This window comes from Pteronotus mesoamericanus, unplaced genomic scaffold (genome assembly GCF_021234165.1).
Source record: "Pteronotus mesoamericanus isolate MK-2021 breed Mesoamerican mustached bat unplaced genomic scaffold, CSHL_Meso_final contig_163, whole genome shotgun sequence".
Classification (NCBI taxonomy): Eukaryota; Metazoa; Chordata; class Mammalia; order Chiroptera; family Mormoopidae; genus Pteronotus; species Pteronotus mesoamericanus.
In genome coordinates this window covers 15,288,409-15,313,104 of record NW_026555064.1, presented here as the reverse complement: position 1 = coordinate 15,313,104, position 24,696 = coordinate 15,288,409, and the positions used below count along the sequence as shown (strand labels likewise).

The window sequence follows — 24,696 nt, the reverse complement described above, 5'->3', positions numbered from 1 at the left end:
AAATCTGTGAGCAAATCCCTGCTGAGCTTCACACGTGACATCATTCTAGGGCAGGGCTGCCCAGGGGACTTCCTGTGGTGATGGAGTTGTCCCACGTCCATGCTGTCTCCTGTGACAGCTGTAGCTGCATATGGTTATTGAGCACTTGGAATCTGCTGGTGTGACTGAAGATTTCAATTTTTAACTTTATTTAATTTTAATTACTTTAAACAGCTGCTGGTGGGCTAGTGGCCATGAGTAGACAGTGCAGGAAGGTGACGTTTGCTTGGTTTTAAAATTTACCTTTTCAATCTCAAATGTTAAAAAGGCTCATTTTAAATGGTTTAATCAAGTAAAAATAAAAGTATTAGTTCTCTGGGGACTTCTGAGGAACTTCTTTTAGCTGGGACCCACACAGACTGTGTGTCATCCATGGATAACAAGGCCGCGTCCTACCTGCTGTGAAGCTGAAGCAGCTCTCTGCTCTGCCTGACTGAGGCGCCGCTGCAGTCTGTTGGCTTTTTCTTGATGCTCTAGAATTAACTTCTCACTCTATTGAGGGGCAATATAAAACAAGCGAGTTAGAAATCCACATGCGACACAGCATGGAGATGTTCTGTGGAATAATCAATAATGTGGATGTCATGTTATCCCTTGTAAAATGCGAAGATACTGTATCTTTAAGTTTACATTTTTTCAAGTTATGTACTTCAATTACCATTACATGCCAACAAAAAAAAGTGAGTTAAATGCAAAGTGAAGTGATTTGGAAGTTAAGAACAAGATTCTCAATTTCCAATCTGTTGACCTTGAAATGCTAGTGCACTGCTTGGGGAGTGTGAAAACAGACTGTGGAGGGCCCCTAACAGAGGTCCTTCCTGCCTGAGAGCCTGTGGCCTGTCCAGTGCCCAGGGGGCACTGATGCTGCCCGCTGGGCCTCGAGAGCCTCTGGGCTAGACCGTGCTTCCAGGGAAACTCGGACATCAATGTTATTAAAGTTGAAGAAAGAGAAAATATTTGTTCTAGAAATCCTGGTTTTTACAGTTAGACGTGTCTTAAATGATTTATATGCTAAAGGTATTCTTTAAAAGATGAAGAACTCTGTTTCTACACATTACCCCAAACAGTGTATGAAGTCTGTCCAGAAAGTCCAGCCATTGTTAATATAATGAGAACGGTTTGCATGACATCGATATAATCTGGCAGCCAATGAAAGTGGACTGGAATGTGCATGTGTGAACAATGATGACTTCACTGTACTAGTCACTGGGGCCAGTAGGCACTGTTGAGTGAGCATGTGTTCTGTGTAGCTGTCACATTCAAAACGACTGAGTGAGTAGAGCAATGAATCTACATCAAATTTTGCATTAAGCTTGAACATTCCTCTGTGGAAACTATTCGGATGATTCTGAAGGCTTTCGGGGATGATGCAATGAGTGCAGCACAAATAAAAGTGTGGCACAAACATTCAAAGATGGTTGAGAATCTGTTGAAAGTGGTCCACATTCTGGAGGGCCTGCAACAAGCAGAGGACCTGAGAATGTTGAACTTGTATAGGCTGTAATCAACAAAGATCAGTGACTGACAGTGTGAGAACTAGAAGTTGATCTGGGGATTCCAAAAACTACTATGTTTGAGATTTTGACGCCGGGCCTTGGCATGAAGTGTGTCATGGAAAAATCTGTTTCACAGCTTCTGTTACCAAAGCAGAAGAAACATTGTGCTGCAGTTGCTAATGACTTGATTCAGCTGCTACCAATGAACCAGATTTCCTCAAGGAGGTCATGACTGGACATGAATCGTAGGTCTACGGCTGTGATCTGGAAATGAAGGCCCAGTCGTCCCAATGGAAGTCGCCTGGATCTCCACACCCGAAGAAGGTGTGCAAAGTCACAGATCAATCAGGAATGTTGCCCATCACAAGAATACCTCTCCAGACCAAACAATTAATAAGGAGTACTACCTCAATGTTCTTCATCAGTTGAGAGATGCAACATGACAAAAATGGCCACAGCCATGGACAGCTGGTGATTGGCAGCTTCATCATGACAACATGCCCACTCATGCATCACGTCTTATGCAGAGTCTTTTGGCAAAACATCAAATCACCCAGTTGATTCAGCCCCCCTACACCCTGCGACTGCTGGCTTTTCTCAAAACTAAAATCACCTTTGAAAAGGAAGAGATTTTAGAGAGTTGATGAGATTCAGGTAGATTTGACGGGGCAGCTGATGGTGACTGGGAGAACTGTGGGAGTTACCAAAGTGCTTACTTTGAAGGAAACTGAGGTGTCACTGTCCTATGTACAGTGTTTCTTGTATTATGTGTCTTCTTCAATAAATGTCTCTATTTTTCATATTACATGGCTGAATACTTTGTGGACAGACCTGGTATACTCCAGAGAGCATTAGGGTCAACAGAGTTATTAAGATATTGTTATGAGTGGAATTATGCCCCTAAAAAAAACAGACTTTGCAGTCCTAACCCCTAGTACCTACGAATGTGACCTAATGTAGAAATAGGGCTTTTGCTAATGGCTGAGTCAGGATGATGTTACTAGACTTGGCCCTCATCAGATATGACTGGTGTCTCCATAAAAAGGGGGGAATTCGGACACAGACAGACATGTATAAATGGAAGATGACATGAAGACATGGGGAGAACACCCTCTACAAGTGGAGGAATGTTCAGGGCTACCAGAAGCCAGGGGGCAGGCATGAGACAGGGAACGGAGTCTCCTTTGAGCCCTCAAAAGAAACTGCCCTGCCGATTTCTCCATTCAGGACCTCTGGTACCCAGAACTGTGAGACAACACATCTCTGCTGTTGAGGCCAGCAGGTCTGTAACACTGTGGCAGCAGCCTCAGAAAACCAGACAGGCATCACGGATATAAATCTGTCACAAAATGCTGTGACACACACAAGTTCAAAGATGCTGACAATTAAAAAATGCATCAGCCCTTCCCATACTCACTCACCTGAACAGAACATTTTTGTACAACTGGAATTGCTCAACTTTCTAGTTCTGGTAGGAATTGAGAGAGTAACCAATCTAATCAGGAGTAGCAAGAAAGATGTACCTTCTCTGCATCTTTCATGCATTTCTCATGTCCTAACGTGATTATAGGGAATGTCATGTCTGTGACATAAAATATCAAAATATCAGTATCCTGTTAAAATGAGATTATATTTCTTATTGTACCCCAAAACAAAATTAAATTTTATGACAAGAACTATATTGGCCATTCGAATTTACCAAGTTGTTTAAATATGTAGCCTTAAATTTAAGAGGCACATCATTAACACTAGTAATAAACTTGGGGGGAAAATGCCATTATTTGTAATAATCATTTTCATAGTCACAATTAGACCACACATAACATACATCCTTTCTATGCTGCTACAATAATGGTTAAGGCATGGTCCAGATTACATAAATCATAATAAATAAACGACTGGTTTTTTTCAATTGATCATTGTGGTTGCTTCTGACCTTCCAATATTATTAACATTACTGTGCTGAATAGCTCCCTTTAAATTTTCTCATATGTTAAATGACTTCCTTAGAAAAGATTTTTGGAAGTGGAAGCTACACCAAAGAGTACTACAATGGCTAGTGTTTAATTGTTTTCTAAATGGTTCATATCAATTTATGATGCTACAAAACTGAAGAGTAATTTCATTGTGGCACCTACAGAAGGCCTAATACATCAGAGAGCCTATTAAAGAAATTCCAACAAATACATTCGAAGTTAGAACATCAGAAGAACTGGAGTTCTACAATGCTCTAATCATAATCCAGAAATTGTTTACTTTTTTTTAAAACTTCAAAGAAAAAAAGAACTCTTGCTATATTTAGCTCTAAAGTAATCTAAAGGAGTATTTTAATATATTCCACTAGACCGAAGTATTTCCTACATGTCTCTTGTGATGGATGAAAACTAAATGAAAGGAAGAGGTTAAAAACTAACCTCAGACACACACCAGCATCAGGAGGCCCTGACACATCTTTGAAACGCAGCCCCAGCCCCACTGCACCAGCCCCACCTTTGGTCATTTACACACGATGAGTCACTGACGTCCAAAGCTTTTATTCGCATTATATTGTGCATGGACTTCGAGGGTTATGGATGATTTCTACAAGAAATACTCGCATCTGTGTGGTCACTTCCAAGTAGAGAATTAATTTGGACTTGGTTCAAGTACAAGGCTCTAACGTGTATATCGCGCTGCAGCAGAAGTGCTTCCCGGGAGAGTCATTATCTTACCTCGGCCACCTTTTCATTTGCCATTTCCAGCTGAGAAAGCAGCTCTTGGGTATGAAGTTTCTGTCGACTCAGCTCACTCCTATTAACCGAGCAAGTGAGGGAGAGAGGGAGGGAGGGATTGTTTAAAGTAAAACAAAACAGAATCTTTATTAGTGAGATACATATTCATGTTTTAAGCAAAAATATTATTTTTGTGCAAAATAAAGTTTCTTATTAAGACACCATATCTAAAGGGCTCATTCATTTTTTACACATATATTCTGGAGATTGGTTGTACAACAATGTGAATACACTTAACACTATTAAACTGTATACTTAAAAATGGTTAAGCTGATAAATTTAATCACAATTTTAAGGTGGTTAAAACAGTATATTTTATGTTATATTTTTGCCACAGGGACTCCCCCCTCCCATGGCCAAAAATTAAAAGTGCCAAAGTGTCTTCAATACTATTATCTTGAGTATTATTTGGCATTAAAAAAAGTATACTCTTATTAAACAGATACAGTATTTGTTAGTATGAAATCCCATAAGCCACTCTGACTGTTAGCTACAGTGTGCCTTTTTAGATTCACATACTGTGTTACTTGGAGGGGCTTGATCCTGGGAATGGAGAGGGAATGTGAATCAGTCCACTGACTTTTAATGCAATAGATTCAGGACTGCTATGTGTTTTGGTTGTATATGTGCTGTATTTTATACATTCATATCCTTTGTGCTTTATTAGGTGGAATTTTCTTTTTTAATAATTTTTATTTTTAAATTATGTTTATTCTATTACAGTTGTCTCAGTTTTTCCCCCTTTGCCCTCCTCCACCCATCCCACTCTGCCCCCACCACAGCCAATTCCCACTCTGTTGTCCATGTCCATGGGTCATTCATACATGTTCTTTGTTTAGTTCCTTCTCCTTTCCACCATTGTCCTCCTTCCCCATCCCCTCTGGTCACTTTCAGTCTGCTCCATGTTTCCTTGCCTGTGGTTTATTTTGTTCATTAGTTTATTTTGTTCAATAGATTCCACTTATAGGTGAGATCATATGGCATTTGTCTTTCACCGACTGGCTTATTTCACTTAGCATAATATTCTCCAGTTCCATCCATGCTGTTGCAATAGGTAGGAGTTCCTTCCTTCTTTTTTTTTTAATGCAGATTTTATTTATTTATTTATTTAAATGCCAAGACCCATTATGAAATATTAAAAAAATTTAAATCCATTATAGAATCTCAGCAATCATGACACCTGCACAGAAATAATCAAGTAGATCAATGAAATAAAATGAGCATTCTAGAAACAAACACATATATCTTTTTAACAATGTAATAAATGATCAAATTGATATTTCAAATCAATGGGGAAAATAAGGCTTATTCAACATATAAAGTTCATGGACCATTATTACTTGAAATAAAACAAACATAGAGCCTTATTTCACACATTATACAACAAATATTCAGGTGAGTTAAAAATCAATATGTAAAATCTAAGGAGTTTTAGGAGAAAATACAAAATAATATTTTTCTTATGCTGAAGTAACATATTCAAACCCAGAAGCTATAAAGTAAAATATTGACAATATGACTATATTAAACATTTAAGACTATACAGTAATATTCATGTAAAAAAAGTTAAAGGACAAACAATAGAATAGGAAAGTATTTGTAACACATCTATAAAAGGGTTAATAGGTATTTTTTTAGGGAAAAAATTCTACAAACATTTAATGCTACAAAATGTAGCATTACATTTTGATAAAATGACTTTTATCATTTGATAAAATGACTTTTATCAAAAAGTCATTTAAAGCTTTTATAAAAAAATAGTCAAGAAATATGCAAAAACAGGTTTAGTTTCAACAAATAATAAAGAAATAAAATAACACATCATTGTCACAATCAGATTAATAAGTATTAAAAATATTGGTAGTATCAAGTATTGGTGACTGTGAAAGGAACTGGGTAATCATAGATTCTTTTTCTTCATCTTCTTAAAGCAGCCCCTTTAGCATATCTTGCATTGCTGGTTTGGTGGAGGTGTATTCTTTTAGCCTTCTTTTGTCTGAGAAGCTCCTTATTTTACCTTCCATTTTAATTGAGAGCCTTGCTGGATAGAGCAGTCTTGGTTGCAGGCCTTTGCTTTTCATTACTGGGAATATTTCTTGCCATTCCCTTCTGGCTTACAGTGTTTCTGTTGAGAAGTCAGCTGCTAGCCATATCGGGATCCCTTATAAGTTACTACCTCTTTCTCCCTTGCTTCCTTTAGGATTCTGTTTGTCTTTGATATTTACCATTTTAATGATGATGCGTCTTGGAGTGGGACTCACTGGGTTCCACTTGAATGGGGCTTCCTGGACTTGTGTGACTTTTTCTCTCCTCCAATTAGGTACATTTTTCATCATTACTTTTTCAAACAGGTTCTCTATCCCTTGTTCCTCTTCTTCTCCTTCTGCTATCCCTATTCTATGGATATTATTATGTTTCAAGTTGCCCTGCATCTCCCTAAATGCCTCTTTATTCTTTTTGAGTCTTTTTTCATTTTCTTGTTCTTTCTGGGAGCCTTTTTCTACCTTATCCTCCAGAGCTCACTGGTTTGATCCTCTGCTTCATCAAGCCTGCTTTTGATTCCTTCTTCTGTGTTCTTCAATTCAGAATTGTATTCTTCATTTCCTTTTGTGTCTTATTGATAGCTTTTATGTCCTTTTTCATGCTGATATAGTTTGCAGCAAGTTCCTCGTAGTTTCCTTGTATTTTTTGGTAATTCTCTCTGAACTCACTGAGCTCACTGAAGTTCCTTAGAATTGTTGTTTTGAACTCAGTATCTGATAGTTTACTTGCCTCTATTTCATTTATTTCTCTTCCTGGGGATTCCTCCTTTCCCTTCAACTGGGGGGTGTTTCTTTGTCTTCCCATTATTTATGGGGCTCTTTTCTCTTGATTCTGCTTCTTGAATTGGTCTGTCTTAATTTCCTGACTCTGTGGTGTGAACTTCTATGGCAGGAGACCACTGTGTTTTTTCTTTCTGGATCTGCCTCTGATGATATCAGCTGTTGATCCTGTCTGACCTTAGGCAGTCTGTTTGAGACTTTCAGGAATCTACTGTCTGTGGCTCTCTCCTTCAGCTGTTAATCGAGTTACTCTGCACTCAGCAGGCCAACTTAGAGACACCACAGGGCAGGGCAGAGTCCATCCTAGGGGAGGGGTTATTGGGTCCTCTCAGGCTGCTGCCACTTAGGGGAGTGGTCTGCCTGAGCCAGATGGCTGCTGCTGTACGGGGGAGGAGTCAGCACCAGGATCCTGCTGGCCACTCTCTCAGTTCTTTCCCCAAAGCTTCCATCTCCAGTCTCTCCTCAAGTGTCTCTAGATACTCTGTGCCCCCTTTAGCCAGGGATCTAACATCTGTGGCTGCCACTCTGTACTCAGCAGGCGGCTTAGACACCACAGGGCGGGGCTATTGGGCCCTCCCACGCTGTTGCCGCTCAGGGGAGTGGTCTGCCTGAGCAATATGGCTGCTGCTGTCTGGGGGATGAGCCAGCACTGGGATCCTGCCAGCTACTCTCAGTTCTTTCCCCAAAGCCTCCTTCCCCAGACTCTCCCCAGGTGTCTCCAGCCCACTGTCCCCGCCTTTGCCGGAGCCCAGGGTAAGTGGCCGCAAACAAAAATTTATGCATTGGCCCTTTAAACGGCTCTTTGTAACTCTAGCTGCTTGTCTCTAGTAGAGAGCAACTCTGCCGCTTTTCGTAGCTGGCTGTTTATCTGTGTACTTTTTGGGCTCTGGTGCTGTAGGCTGGAGATCCCCGCTTGTGATTTAGACCCTGCTCTTCTCAGGGGGAGCCAATTCGTCATTTCAATAGCCTTCTGGTGCTGCCACCTGTGGGAGCCCCAGCTGTCTTCTCAAGTTTCTGCCTTACCAGTTGAGTTGTGCTAAAGCTGATTCTTCTGTCTGTCCTTTCTCGCTATTGTTCAGTTGTTCATTCCAGGTGATTTCTCCACAATTTAGTTATAATTCCAGGTTGGTCCTGGGAGGTCAGTGTGACTTCCACTCAGTCGTCTGCCATCTTGATTCTCCCCTAGGTGGAATTTTCTTATGCACAGAACTTTTTCTTTTTCTATTCAATATATATACATTATATTGTTCTTGGCCAAAGATTAAATTCAAGAGTCCTAGGTTAGAAGTAGATACAAAGTAGTCTTAAAAATAACTTAAAAAAAGATTGACTCTATTTCTGAATATTAAAATAGTAATTCAGGATTGATTTTTATCCTTTGACCTTCCGGCTATTTCTTAAGAAAAAAATCAACATATGAACACTTTCAAAATAACTTCAGCTTTGATTTTTTTTCCCCAAAGGAGTTACACAAACAGCTTAAAACTTGATCTCTCAAGTGTCCTGTGTTTGAGTGAATAGTGGTTGTTAAAATCAGGAAGCAATCTGGTATAAACACATAGGCGAGAACAAATAGTAATGTCTGCAAATCAATTCCTCAAATATTTACTGAACTGTCTCTGGGCCAAGTGCAAGGTATATGGTGGTAAACACAGAGCTGCTGCCATAGCAGAACTAAGAGACTCAGAGGGTTGCGTGTATTCTAACTCAGTGACTTCATCAATACAGGCTGCTGACTCTGAGGAATTTCAATATTTATTACTGGTTTTGTAACAGACAAACCTCAGCTTTATTTCAGTGGTAATAATAAAGTTGAATATGTTATTTTGTTTAAGTCTCTCATGTAGTTTAAAATTCCCAACATAACAAAAAAAAAGCAAAATGACTAAAGTGGCAAGACTTCTAGGACAAATGTAATTAAAGGTAAGAGTTACACAAATTAGTGCCGATGAGAAGTACCCTTTGATCACCACCGAGATGCAGATGGTCATTTATAAAGTTAGCCAACATTCAGTTTATAGAAAGCCTTTCTAGAAAACATCTACTGCATACTTTGATATCTAAACTACTCACTCATACACAAACTACTAAACTACTAAACTACTCATACACAAATATGCCCGTGACAATTTACCTGAACGACAGTTATAATGTCTAATAAATACCATCAGATAGTAATAATTTTCCACAAAATTTAAAAGCACAAAGATACAAGTTATTAATTCTACATTACTTTTTAATCTATGTAAATATTTAGTCTGCTGTGTACCAAGCTCTGTAGCCCTCACTGGGTGGTGAGCACCTTACTGTTCATCTCCGTCTCCCTTCTAATCTGGAGCTCAGCAGCGCCTGGCACGTGACACTGAAGCTGAAGACGCTGATGGTGATACCAACAGCAAACACCTGGCCAGCGCTTCTGACCTGCCAGACTCTGTTCTAGGTGCTTTTTTTAAGTAAACTTACTTTTCACGATAGTTCTATGAGATCCCCATTTCTGTAAGAGAAAACTTAAAGACAGAGACATATAAAAATACAGTTAGGTGGCTTGTCTAGAGGCCTGTAGCTGGGCAGTTGTGGAGTTGGGGTGGAAAACTGGGCCCTTTGCGTCGAAATGTGTGCTCTGGACTGCTCTACTGGACTGCGGGCAATGCTAAATGAGTCAGGGAAGGAGTATGCACATGTAGGGGTGGGTATTAGGCATTCTATTCTAGAACATAAATATTAACAGTTATTTGAAAGCTGAACAAGTTATATCTATTTTGGACCTATTTCCTAATGGTTCAGTTCTCCATTCAAACTTGACACCTGGCATCAAATGTCTCGTACCGCCACGCAAACGCACTTATCCCTGCCACTCAGACTTCACATTGACGCATCTCTGCCCTTGTGGCTTAGCCTTCGAGCCAGAAAGCCTTTATGTCACACTTTTTCTTCCATGCAGCATCTAGTTTGCCCCTAAACAGGTCCTTCCTTTGCAATGTCTCTCGGCTGTCCAGTTCTTTTAACCCAATTTTAGCTTTATTGCCATTGCGGACGGCGCTGGCTGCTCTAGGGCGCCTGTCACGGCGCGCATGGCCAAGCGTGGCTCACACAGCAGCTCCCCGTCTCGCCCGCACAGCATGAGCCCTGGTCTCTTTCTGAAACGCCACTTGAATGATTTGCTCCCTTGACTGATCATTTCCATGACCCTCTGCTACTGGACAAAGTCATCCCAAACGGACATTCGAAATGCTCCAAAATCTTATGTCATTTATCTTTCCAGCATCATTTGCACTTCGTGAGGCTCTCGCTGTCTAGCAAACAAACCGTGTACATGCCACCGTGAGGCTCGAGCTACGTCCTTTTCAGAGTCCTTGTTCTGGATTTGCCATCTTTCTGTAAGATTCCACCTTGCCTCACTTCTTTCCACTCCCTGTCCCAGTTCATTTTCATCCAGACAGCGCTCTTCTCACATCAAAGTTTTACACTTATTTTGTGTACAAGACATTCAGCAGCTCTGCATTATAATGCTGAACAGTGGTTTATATGCATGTGTGCATGCATACCTATGTCTATGTGTGGACACACACACATTCCAAGAATAATAGAAACTTTTAAAGTCGGGATTGTTTTTAGTTTGCACAGTATCTACCACAGTTGATTCACACACAGATTCAATAAATATTTGATTTATGGCTAACTTTGTAGAAAACGTAGCAGTTAGAAAACTTCATTCTGTATTTGCTCAGCAAACATTTACAGAAGAATCTACCACAAAATGTATTTTAGATAGATTGTTTTTTATTTATTTAGATTTAATTTTTATTCTGTTTCTTTCTACAAAGAATTTGAAGTGGCTAAAAAAAAAGGTTATTTTTCCATTAAGCATTTCCTCCCGCCTCACTTCTGAATGAAGTTTTAGGAGGTAGTAAAGGGTGGAGAGGGAGTTGTTTTGCGTCCTGTCTATCCCCTGCCCTTCCTGGGGCTTGCCTGTCAGTGCTGTGCGGCTGGGTATTTCCCAGCCAGGTTATTTACCTGCAGGGTAAATGGAAGACCAGGGGATGATCCGACTCTGCATTGTCTACGAGAAGCTTTCCTTTCCTTAGAGAACATCACTGTGAGTTCCTAGTACCATCAGTGACTTGGAAAAACATTAAATAAGTTTTTCCAGAAAGTTTCACAGTGGTATTACAGTTGAAACATTTGCCAAATAAATCTATATAATCTCTCCACTGGAAATCTTTAAAGACAGAAACATTCCTACCTGTCAGGGGTGATTTAAGTACGGCTTCCCAGGAGGTGGTATAACAATGGATGACATTCCCAGTTTCCTCATGACATTATGGTACTGAAAGAGCACTTTACAGTAATTAAAGAATTTAAATGAAACTGTTCCCACTTTCTCTATAATTTCTGGCATATTATATATTATGAGGCTTAAGGTAAAATTATCTTCTACCAAGTTTAAGTACGTAAGAACGAAGAATTCCTTATAATACCACTTAGCCCTCAGTGTTCTAAATATTTTTAGTTCACTCACATAGCTTATGTGTATAATAAAATATCCTAGTCCTGCCTACAAATGTAATTTAGAAATATAGTTATAAAATATAATTGCTATGCTACCTTCTTTATAAGTAAAATTTAAAAAATAACTTAAGAAAACATCACATGCTTTAGTAAACAAAATATTATAATCAAGATTGATTAAGTTATCAAATTCTTCAATTTGAGATGCAAGGAGGTGAAGGGTGAGAATGTAAGGCAAGAGTTTTGCATCTGCGGTCCACAGACACCCTGAGACTACCAGCAACGCCTTGTATTTGCTTCCCTTCTCTGGAGCCCATAGATTTCCTCAGGTTTTTAAGAGGCCTGACGTTTAAGCAAGGAAAAGGATTTTGTCTAGGCTTTCCACCTGGAATATAGTTAAAAAAAAATTTTTTTAAAGTATGAGCACACTGATTGGAATGTTTCAATGTTGAATGTCTTTCTTTCACAAACCCCATCCATAGCATTTTATTTATAATTATTTCCACTTTTGGCTTCATCAATGTGGTACTAGAATGTAAAGGCACTTGACAAGCAATCTGTAGTACAAAAAGTATTCTCGATTTTTACAGTATTCCCTCTGTTCTTTTGGAATTGCCTGTCCAAACCTATTCAACAGCAAATTCCGCAAAGCACACAACTGCGTTTTAGGAGACACTTAGTTGTGTACTGATATACTATTGGTTTATTTTTCTCTTTTTATACTCTGTATCACTGGTTTAGAGTGATATATTTCCAAATTTAGAGTGTTTATTTCCAAAACACAAATGACCGGCACAGCCTAGTCTGGGAACATACGCACTGGCTCTTGCAGAGCAAGTAGGAAGCAGATGAGGCAGGGGTGAATGCGGAGAACGCCTTGGGCATTGGTCAGTGCACTTGGTGCAGGTGTTTAGATCACTGGTTAATGTCGTTAGGTAATTTAGTGGACATCAGCCAAGAGGGTTTTCTACTGTACTTTAACTTTTCCGCTGTACCTTGTTACTTCAAGGTTGCAAAGTAGTTCTTATTCTCATTGTATAAATAAAGGAGTTAAGACTCAGAGTAGTTATTTAATGCCCCTACTGTCATTAAGTAATTGAATGAAAAAATGGGGTTCATACCAGTCTTTTAATCAAAATGGTCTCTCAACATGACCATATTGCCTCTCATTTTAAGTCCAGTCATTACAAGAGAGTTTAGCAAAGCGTACCTGTGGCATCATACAATATGAAGATCTAAAAGGCAAAAAGAAGATTATCTGGAAAAATTTAATCCTAACTTTGTGGCAAAATGGTCAGTAATTGAAAACACTGTAATTTCAACTTTTTGTATGGCTTCCAAAAACCTGACTACTGAAAAAGAAAATTCATCCCAAGGTTTCAAATCTCATTTAGTTGATGGAAAATACCACAGGTCAGAGCAGGCCAGCCAGCTTCAGGTACATCAGAGCACTCCTGGTCCCCGGTCCCAAGCTCCCCCTAGCCCCATGTGCACGTCTCCCGTTTGTGACCTAACCGAGCACTAAGGAGTGCCACAAGTGCAACGTGTCCAAAATGGAGGCTGCTTCTCTCTCCCTTCCCAGTGAGCATCACTGCCACCTACCACATGCTCTACTCAAAAGCTTAGGCAATTGCCCAGATCCTTCCCTTCTCCTCATCCCCTGTACTCGATTTAACAGAAGGTTCTGTCGGACCTCCCCAAAGTAAGGCATAACTGCGCACTTCTCTCCATCTCCACTGACGACAGGCTGTTCTAAGCCACTATCATCTATCGCCTGAGAACTGTAATAAGCTAAGGTCTGGTCTCCTGACTCCACGTCTGTCTGTTCTCGAGTCTGTTTTCCACACGATGTGGAAAAATGGTCTAAAGAGGTCTTTTGAAGATCTAAGGATGTTTAAAATCCTCCAATGATTTTCCATTGCTGCATTCTGGACTTTATTTTAACTTAAAATAGTCTTAAATATGTTACTTAGAGTAAAAATATCTTACTTAAAATAGTACACGAGATTCTCATGATCCAAGGATCCCCACTGCATTCCTCGACCCAGTGGCCTCCTCTCCCTCGCTCCTGAGACTGTAGTTACGCAGGACTACCCCTTCAGACACTGGGCCTTTGTACTCGCTCCTCTTCCATCTGCCTGGAATATTTTCCTGGCTTTTTTGTAAAGTTGATTTCTTTTATCATTCAGGATTCAGTTTAAATGTCAACTTTCTGATGACTTTAAAAAACAACAGTCCATCTCTTTCAGCTCCTGCCCTGTGCCAGTTACTGTTTTCACCTCACCCCACTTGTGTTCTTTATACCGCTGTACACATCTGAAATCACCTTGTCTATGTGCTGCTTTACCTCCTTACTTGTCTCTCTCCACTAGAGTTAAAGCTCCAAAAGGCAGCTACATTCACAAGGCTTAATACAGTGTTTGGCACACATAAGGTGATTTCTAGCCTGGGCAGATTTTAGTTAATTCCACATAATCAGCCACCTTGTCCATACAATATAATAACATTTCTAATATCCTATAACTTGTTTTTCCAATGTTTTCACTACCCACTTGCTCTCATTTCAGAACTAACTAGTTAATTCAGTGGTTACATTTTCACAGTGTTCTTCAGGTGGTTTACTGAATTTGGGAGACAACTGCTAGGAAAACCAACAGTTATTTCTAAGTATCATTCATAGGAAACTTATTTCAAGAAGTTATGTGAAGAAAGAACTCAAAGTTACATACCGTGGGTGAATCGCCTCACATCTCATTTTAAGTGCTGTTCTTGGTGAGACTGGGGAAACGGTCAAGTCCATCTAATTCAGTAAGTACCGAAGTGAGTGCCTGTTACGTTCTACATACGACGTTGGCGCTGGTGGGATAGGTGGGGGGAGGTCCAGTCACTCCCCTAGTGAAAGTGACGGGCGGTGACTGCTCTAAAAAGGCTGTAGCGCTACGGGAACACATGTGGAAGGATTAGGGGGTGAGAGCTCTCTTCAGAGGTAGCAGGCTTTTAGGCTGATATATGAAAAATAAACAAGTTAGAGGGACAAAGGCAGGGGAGAAAACGAAGGGTGTTACAATCAGAGGCAGGTGTGAAGGCCAGGAAGTAGGAAAGGATAATCAGCTCAGAAAGCTGAACGTAGTGCAGTGTGAATGCGGCCTACAGAGATGCTGGCAGGCAGGCGTGGGGGCGGGAGGAAGAAGCTGAAAACACAAGGAAACACAGGTTGCAAAAGACCTTTTGTGTCTTGATAGGAAATGGAGACTCCATCATCAATGCTATGGGGAGGTGCTGAAGTGTTTTAAGAAGAGAGGTGACATGACTGGATTTGAGTATCAGAAGATTTTGCTGATTACAGCAGGGAAAATAGTAAGGATGTGTAGTACAGCGCGGGTTACAGCAGGAGTCCAGGCGGGCAGAGTCGAGAGCCTGAACTATTAGAGGAGAACGGACAGATTCAAGAGGTATTTTTTTCAGGATGGGGGAGGGTAGAATTGGTAGTGCTTGGTCTAGGGTCATGAGGAGAAGGCAGCATTCAGGTTGACTTCTGGAGTTTCACTTGACCAACCAGGGAGGTGGTACCACTCATGGAAAAGGAAAAACAGGGAGAAGGACCATTGTGGGCCAGCATGGAGTAATGGGTACAGTTTTGAAATACTGAGTTTGAGGTATCTATGAAAATGTTTGGTAGAGAGTTAAAAATATAGATTATGTCAAAAAGGCCTGCATAAGAAGCTGTGTTGTAATTACCAATTAGTCCTTTTCTGCTTGTCTGTCACAGAAATGGGTATCCTAATCCATGCTGAGAGATTTTCCACACTAAATGCACTTCTAGTAATAACTGAAAAGGTATGGTTTCGAGGTTAAGAGCAAAGTTGTTCCTACAATGCATTAATCTCTTTGAAAATACCACAAATTTTATAAGAGAAGCTATAGTTCCTTAAGGCATGGAATATGAGTTTGAAATTTGGGCCAATATCTTAGGCTTTATCGCTAATTACTATAATTGCCCAGATTGTTCCATTATTGCGGATAGTTTAAGATAAGAATGAGCCATACATATTTTGGTTGATACAATGCAAGGGAAAATTTCCTCAATGCATGAAATCATTTAGTGATGTCTAAAGAGTAAATCATGTAAGGCTCTATTCTATATTAGACGAGAGAACTGCAAACAAAAGGTGTACTATTCGCACAGGGAAATGATGGATCCGCCAGCTGCGGCCAGAGCTTTCTGAGAAACTCTCTCTATGACAAATTAACATAGTGTGTACCAGATGGTTTTTTTCTGTTGAATTATACTATAATATGCTTCAGTTACTTTTAGTAATTACACATTTTGTAATCTGCCAGTACCTGCAGCTGCCTCTCATCCTGTTAAAGGAAAAAAAAAAACCCCATAAAAAAAAAAGCAGTATGGCAGCCAAACATTACAGACATATAGCCAAGAATAATGTTTTAGAGATTAAAGAGAATTCTTTGGGCTCAGATGCTGTGTAACTGCATATATATAGTTTTGGACAAGAGAAGAAAATATTACATATTGTATGTTCATTCATTCATTGATTCAGTACAGATTTATTAAACACCTACAATGCCTGGCAAGATGTGAGCTCACGGTCTTGTAGAAGAGGTAGACGTAAATGGTCGTCACACCACATACAGCTCAGGATGTGCCATAAAGGGGGATGAGCAGTGGTGTGGGACACCAGAAAAGGAAAGACCCAGTCTGTCAAGGGAAGTAACAATGCCTTATGGGAACAAAAAAAGATACTTGAGGTAGGTCTGGAAGGAAGAAAATATTTTCAGATTGGAAGTTGGGAAAAGATATCCCTAGAAAGAAACAGCACATACTAACTACCCCTAGAATCATCCTTAATTCTCTTTGCCTTCATACTCCACATTGAATCCATCAACACCTCCTATTACTGCTAAAAAAACCAAAAAAGACCCCCAACTATCCACTTTTTCTTTCTTCTTAGTCTAAGCCACCACCATCTCTTAATAAGACTCTTGCAATAGCCTTCTAAGTCCTTTTCCAGTGTTTTTACTTTTATTTTCTAGTAGCCAGAGTCATCTTTTTTAAAATCTGATTAGATGACTTCTTTCAAAACTGCCCACTGGTCTTCACTCACAGTTAAAACTCTTTAATGTGGCTAATAAATCCCTGAAGGTCCAGTCCTGGTCTGCAGCAACAACCGTGCTCACCAAATATCCCACGTGCTTTGTGTGCACTTCCTAGACTCCTGTGCAGTCAGGCTGGCTTGGCCAATGAAGGTGTGAGGAAGTGAAGCATATCCCTGCAGAGCTGATGTAGTTAAGAGCCAGCCTTGTTCTTCCTTCCTCTGACCCTTCTTCCCTGGTCCGGTGATCTAGGAAAACCATACCTCCAAGGTGGTGGAACCTCTACCACCGAGCCTTCTTGCCAAACTGCCTTCGACATGTAATACAAGCAAGAAATAAGCCTTGTGTGTGTGTGTGTGTATATATATGTGTGTTTATCCCCTGGGATTTCAGAGTCTGCTATGGTGGCTTGTCATTACTTAAGAGAACACCTTGCTCAAATTGGCCAGGCCTGCATTTGCTTCCCACGCGGTTGCTTTGACTTCAAACATACCCAGGGTCCTTCTGCTTTGGGATCCTCATGTTAGCTGCTCTACTTGAAATGCTTTTTTTCCTGATGTTTAAATGACAGGGTCCTTTGTTGTCATTAGATCTCATATTAAGATTAATTTCCTCACAAGGTCTTACTTGTTTACCAGTCTCAGGTGTCCATCACCCATCAATAATCACGTTGGCTTATTTTAATTTTCTGCATATACTTAGTATCTGACTTTAGACTTACATATATTTACTTAATAGTTTTCCCTTCCCCATCACTAATCCAGTACCTTCACAGAAAGTGCGGTTGCGGGGCCGGGCTCGGGTTTTGCTGTATTCTCAGTGCTTAAAGAGCTATGCCACTCAGTAAACACGTGATGGCAGAATGGGGTGCAGACTGGGGATTGTAAGGGGCTGGCTGAGCACCTCTGGTTTATGGGGGAGGCATTCACTGTGGCCAAAACACAAGGAGCGTGGATAACAGAGGCAGAGAGGCAGGCTGCGGGTAATGAATTAGGTGAAGAAAAGATTGCAGAAAACCTATAGGCAACAATAACACAGAGGCTGCTAAGCAGGCAGGGCCAGGGTCGGATCTGCCTTGAGGAAAGTAATTCTGATAGAAGTATGAACGGTGGAAGCGAGTGAGAAAAAGCCCAGAGTGAAGGATGCTCCTTCAAGAGCCTGGTTAAAGGTGTGCAGGGCCTGACCGATAGCAAGAACAGGCACGACACTGCATGTTCACACAAATGTGAGTGTTTCTGGGGACAGATTCCTGCGCCTGCAACTGCAAAAGGGCCTGTAGAGCCTCAGTCTTGTTCGTTTGTTCTAAAAAGGACTTGCCAGTCCCACCAACACCGTCACCGATTCTGTTTCCCCAGGTACTTGCTTTTACACTTTTGTCAGCTTGCTGGGTAAAATTATTGTTTACATTTACATTTTTTCAGTGAACAGTGTGGCTGACCCTGGTCTGATATGTTTATCTGTATTTCTGCTCTGTGAGCGACCAGTTCACATGCTCTGTCCATCATCTTATTAGGTGGTTACTCTTTTTCTTAATTACTGAACTCTTGATGGATTCTTCAGATGAATCCTTTGTTTTACTTTTTGTCATTTGTCTATTATCTTTGTTTGATATCTTCGTATAGAATTTAAATTTTTTTGGTTAATCAATTAATATTTTTCTTTATTAAATTATGGGTTTTGTGTTTTGATTAGAAAAACTCTTACATTCCAAGATAATACAGTCATTTCTTTTAGTACCTTCTTTATTCTTTAGCTCTTTAATCCCTCTGAAATTTATTTTACAGATAGGCTAAGAAATACTCTAAATGATTGAAAACATCATCTTTTCACCATTGGTTTGAAATGCTGTGTTATCATGAACAAAACTTCCAGTTTCACATGGCCTCTGTATGAATAGCAACTATTATTATTATCTCCTCTTGGAAGCTCAAAATTCTCTGTATCACATACATTTCAAGATAAAAGAGTAACTAAGAGGGAATAATTATAAATTAATAAATAAAATCTTACAAATTAAAGCAAACTTCAAAATGAAAGAAAATTCCAAAGAGGAGCTCACATTTTAAAAAAGCTTCTGATACTAAGATGAAAAACTTCCTTCTATGGAAAAAATTATTTAATTTGTGTTACATTTCATTATGGCTATACTTACTTTTGGGTAGATCTTAAGAAATCACAGGTACCTGGTAATCATATTTAATGGTCAGTTGTTGGAAGGAACAGAAGTTTCCTAAGGCGGCAAAACTAGTCGGGAGAGGACCCTGGCCTCCTATGGGTTTGGTGGCTATGCTGGCATTTGGTTTTGTCTCTCATGTTCTTTAACTGTGGTAAGCAGGTGGACAAATACAAGGCAAGAACACAGAAACTGTACTACAGAGCTGTTATGAAGTCAAGAGGACATACTGCGGAAGGGCGTATTTCAGGGGGAAGCTCTGATGCTTCACACGCACAGTAAGGGCATGCTGGAAAGCAGGATGTCGGGGCCTAACGTGGAAGAGCTCAGTTTTGATAGTGATTAATAAACACACTTTATATGAATGGCAGAATGCCTAAATTGGTGGCATATACAGAAAAACTCTTATAGGGAGGGTCAAGTGAGTCATCTGATGTTTACATGTATTGCTCTGTAGTTTATTTTATAATTCATTACTTGTAAGAGATATAGTGGATTGAACACTTGCACTGTATCACTGAGTCATTCTAAAAACAAAACCACATCTAAGGAAAACAAATGAATCCTTTCCCAAAGATACAGAAATACCATCTAGCAGTTATTCTGGTACACTACTGGTACAATCATATGTTAACAGTTGTTACTGCCCGATATGGAAGCTATTGTAAATATGTCCAGTAGAGAGCATCACCACATTCATAATATATTTTTTCATTGGAATAAATATAAATTTCCACTTCAATAATTATAAATTATGGCTGCTATGTAATTCTGTCTTATAACCAACAGGAGAGGTACAGAGAAAATACTTCAGCAGATACTTTTTTAATTGTAGAAAGGTTTTTGACTTGATTTCATATATATGCCTCAGTATTACTTATGCCTCCAAATAGGATGCAATTCACATATATATAAATCTTGCCTAAAATCTAGTGCTTTCTGGAACTAGCGATTTTTTTGTACAATTAAAAATGAAATAAGCTCATGAGCTCCTCATACACGTATCCCATGCATTTTATCATGGTTTACTTGGAATACAACAATCTCTTAGCATTTATAAAGGCTACTCCCTAGGCCCTTCCTAAATATTTTACATGTCAGGCATAGAGTGAACACCTTATATATATTTTTTATTACATCAATAAAAACTTACAACAGCATGTGGGGTTTATAGATAAAAGGTTGGACTAGGTGGGACTCAAATTCAGGCTCGACTGACTCCAGAGCTAGAGCTCTTACCTGTAGTAACCCTGTGCTGCCTCCTCATGTACTCAAACTATTACATGTTTTTCTCAACATTATTAAATATGTAATCCTTTTATGAATGCAAAACCTTGTGAAAATATTTCTATTTTGAAAGTAAACATTTTAGTTTTGACATGTCAGAGCATACTGATATATTTTAGCAACACAGCAGACATGCGGAAAGTCTCTCTTCATATCTTGGAATGTATTCACTTCCAACCCTGTGGTTTAAACAACCAATGTAGCCATATCATGTAAAAGTTAAGTACACCCTATGAAAACCAGATTTTCCTGTGCAAAATCCTAAATACAAGGTCTGTCTGGGAAAGGTCCAGCCATTGTTAATATAACAAGAATGGTTTGACATTGATGTAACCTGGCAGCCAAGGAGAGTGGACTGGAATGTGCATGCATGAACAATGACAACTTCACTGTTCTAGTCAGTGAGGGTAGTAGACACCGTTGAGTGAGCATGTGTACTGTGTGGCCATCGCATTCAAAATGACTGAGCAAGTAGAGCAATGGCTCTGCATCCAATTTTGTGTTAAGCTTGAACATCCGTCTGTGGAAACTGGATGATTCAGAAGGCTGCAGCCACAGGCAACTGGTGATCGGCAGCTTTGTTACAACAATGCACCCGCTCATGTATCATATCTTCTGCAGAGTTTTTTGGTGAAACATCAAATCACCCAGGTGACTCAGCCCCCCTATAGCCCAGATTTGGTGCCATGACTTCTGATTTTTCCCAAAACTAAAATCACTGTTGGAAGAGATTTCAGACAGTCAGTGAGATTCAGGAAAATACAATGGGGCATCTGATGGCAACTGGGAGAACTGTGTGAGGTCCCAAGATGCGTACTTTGAAGGGGATTGAGGCATCATTGCCCTATGTACAATGTTTCTTGTATCTTTTATCTTCTTCAATAAATGCCTGTATTTGGCATAGTAAATGGCTGGATACTTCCTGGACAGACCTCATATATCCAATAAACTTTGATAGCATATAATGTTTTCTCACATTTTTATAACTTTATAAAAAGTATAACATAACCAAGAAATATTTAGTTTCACTTAATCATAACTGTCCCTTTTTAAAAAGATTTCTAAAGAAAATGACCAAATCTAAAAATTTCAAAGCATGTAAACGTGTAACCTATTTGTTTTTGATAACCAATTTGGTTTTACCTGATCTTTCTTCATCTACTCAACCTACCAACAATGCCATGGAACATGAGTTTTTAAAATTTAATAAAAATAGTGTTCTAACCCCTGGAACAAAGGCCAAATTGTCAAACATGCAGGAAGGACGATGGCTGGAAAACCTTGGTTCTTTTCTCCTGCCCTTAATGAGAGTTCTCACAGGAGCATCCTTTCTCCATGCAGTTACTGTGGGTTTCTTAAATCTGTGTTACACTGAACTGGAATGGCAGAAGAACAAGCAGTCACAATAATTAGTGTCCACATGAACTTGAAGAGATGAGATCATGATAAAAACTAAAATTTAGGATGTGGAAAATACATCAAGGAGAGTAAAACACTAGCAATTCAGGGAGAGAAGGCAATTAACTATAAGTATAGAATAAAAAATATGAGAATAGAATATTTCCGATAATATCTAATATTTGATTGATACTTTAAAGTTTATGAGATGCTTTGATATTTATACTATTTCATAAATAATTCTAGCAACCAAATGTTTTTATCCTTAGAGAAGATAAAATTGAGGCTTGGAAAAATTAAGTGGTTTATACACAATCATGCATTTGTGGGGCAGACCCTGGATTAGAAGCTGCGGTTTTAGCTTTTTTTTTTTTAAAAAGTTGAATTTATTGGGGTTACATTGGTTAATAAAAATACAGGTTTAAGGGGTACAATTTTATAACACATCACCTGTATATTGTATTGTGTGTTCACCATCCCAGGTCATGTCTCTACTTTATCATTTACCCCTTCTTTACACTCCCCTACCTCCTCCCATACCCCTGTTCCTCTGGTAATGAGGTTTGTTTATTTTTGCTTAATCCCTTTTTATATACCCCAACTCACTTCTGTGCAAAGATCTTAAGTCAGCCACTCATATTATGGAGAAAACTTCTAGGTTTTTAAAATTGATATTTTAATAGTTTATTGTTTAAGGAGGTTGATAAATATGTGATTCCCAAGCTTATGTTTTTCAATATCTAAAAGCTGTCAAATTCAGAGTTATGCAGAAAAGATGGAGACTGTTTTGGAAAGACATACACAGTGTTCTAGTATTCCATGTAAACTGAAAATAAAAAGAACACAATGTCTTCAGCTATGTGCCAAATGGATAATTTGAAAAGTTCACATTCTGAAACATTACTTAATAAGCTATGAGAACACTGTAAGTTCTTAGCAATGACATACAAATTGAATTTGCTATAAATAGAAATGGTAAAAAAAAATTAAGTCCCTAAAATAGAGATCAAATTGCTAAAAACCTGGTAGCAAAGTAAACCTCCTTTAGTAGAGATCTTTACAGTCTAAGTCCCCACCTAGAATGTGGTGGCTCTGGGGGTGGGGCGAGGTGTGGTAGTTTTTGTGCTGATGTTAAAAACTATTCTTAGAAATGTTGAGTAATAAATAAAGAACAGCACTCTTACCCATGTTCAGTGTCAAGTGATGGTGTTAGTCCCTTGATTTTGAAGTAAATACTCTATTTCCTTTTTGTCTAAGAGGTAAAAAAAAATTGCTAAATTACTGGAAATTTGATATTTTCAACCTATTTAGGGTCTGGGAGGTCCGTTTACCAAGGCTTGGTTTTCTTTGAAAGTGAAAAAAGTCCTTGCTGTATTATCCGGATTCAAGTGCACACTGGAGACTGGTACAGAATGTTTCCGGACCACTTAGGCCGGGCAGGGCTGCCATCTAACGGGAGCCGCTATGCGCCGGGCCGCTGGGCTCCAGCCCCAGGGGAAGTCCGAGCAGGGTCACCCTCCAGGTTTTGTCTGAGGGGGGTGGTCCTTGGATGGTTGGATGGCTTGTTTTGCATAGTGTAGTCCATGAGTTATTTCTATTTATTTTCCTCTCACGGCAGTTTACCACTACATGTTGCTATGCTAGGCATTTTATTTTATGGAATATTGTTTTCCAAACAGATTCTTTGTATTTAACTGAGACACCAACAAGAAGGCAGTAGAGCAGAGCAGAGGTGGAGTCTGTGGGACAGGGAGGAGCTGGGCCTCCCACTGCAGAGCTGTCCTGCCCGAACAGAGACGGCCTGTCCGCTGTTGCAGCGGAGTCTGCGGGAAGCGATGCAGGCAGGGCATCCGTGCGGTGATGGGGGCCGCGGACGTTTCTCTTCTCAGAGAAAAGAACTGAGGTAACCAAGTGAAAGCAGTGATGGAGAGGAGTCATAAAAGGCTTTGAGGCCAGACAAGAAGGTATGGCAGTCGCCAAGGCGAGCCAGGTATACAGACTGATTGCACAGCAGCTTAGGGGTCCCTTCCTTTTATGACCATGATTTTAAAGCGAGCCCACAAGTGCGGCTGTGCTCTTCTCTGGCCACCGTGGGCAGAATGGGCCTCAGCACAGATTGGGCAACAATGTGGATTCACCTGGGGCTCACTTGGCCGAAAGGGAGAAGAGAAAGAGGGGCTGGAGCGTTGAGGACGACATTCCCTGCTGAGGTGTCTGAAACAGCACTCCCTCTGAAAACACATCCGCTGCCTATTCCCCTTTTCTGCTTGCTTTTTCTCCTTAGCAATTACTGTTACCACATCACATACTTAATTTCTCTTACTTACTGCCTGCCTCTCCTATTGTGAAGTCTCCATGAAGGCAGAGCTATTGTCTTCAAAGGTAAGATTCGGGGCTGGGTAAGACACAGCAGTTCACTGTAGAATCTGTGTCCCCTCCCCCCACTGCCCTGTGGTTTCACAGAAAGTGACTGGCTCGTATGATCCCCAGCAGCTATTTTTAAAGGACTGAGTGGTTTGGAGCTTTAAAACTGGTAACATTAATTTCTTATGCTTATTATAATAAAGGGACCTTATGGTGGTGGAGGTTTCTCTAAAAAAATTTTTTTTTAAAGATTTTATTTATTTATTTTTAGAGAAAGGGGAAGGGAGGGAGAAAGAGAGGGAGAGAAACATTGATGTGAGATTGCCTCTTCCTGACCAGGGACCACACCTACAAGACAGGCGTGTGCCCTGACCAGGAACCGACCTGGCGACCTTTAGGTTTGCAGGATGACACTCAACAAACTAGCTACACCTGTGAGGGTCTCTCTAAAAATTTCTTAAGTAGAAGAGAGTAATAAAAAGTAGAAGGTGGTGAGAAATGAGATTGGAACACACACATGGGCTAGTTCAGAACATCCCCGTGGCCAACTTGCTCCCGACTGTGGGTGGGGAGGGATGGGAGAGGGGAGTGAATGAACAACACTTACGTTATAGAAGTTCTCTCTGGTTTAGTGTGGAAAATGGATTCAAGGGGAAATGGACTGGGTTCCAGAAACCAACAAGATGGCTGAGCAGTAATACAGTGCGAGACAAGGGTGGCCTGAA

General features: G+C 40.0%; 1 protein-coding gene across 1 annotated transcript in view; it reads right to left on the bottom strand.

The window, feature by feature from the left end:
- The window catches only part of SCLT1 (sodium channel and clathrin linker 1), an 89,151-nt gene that overhangs the window by 3,778 nt on the left and 60,677 nt on the right, over positions 1-24,696 (bottom strand). Inside the window, exons 19-20 of the mRNA XM_054563216.1 lie at positions 4,247-4,325; positions 436-531 (exon numbers count right to left, since the gene is read on the bottom strand). Of these exons, the coding sequence (XP_054419191.1) occupies positions 436-531; positions 4,247-4,325 (175 nt within the window). The remainder of the gene's footprint in view (positions 1-435; positions 532-4,246; positions 4,326-24,696) is intronic.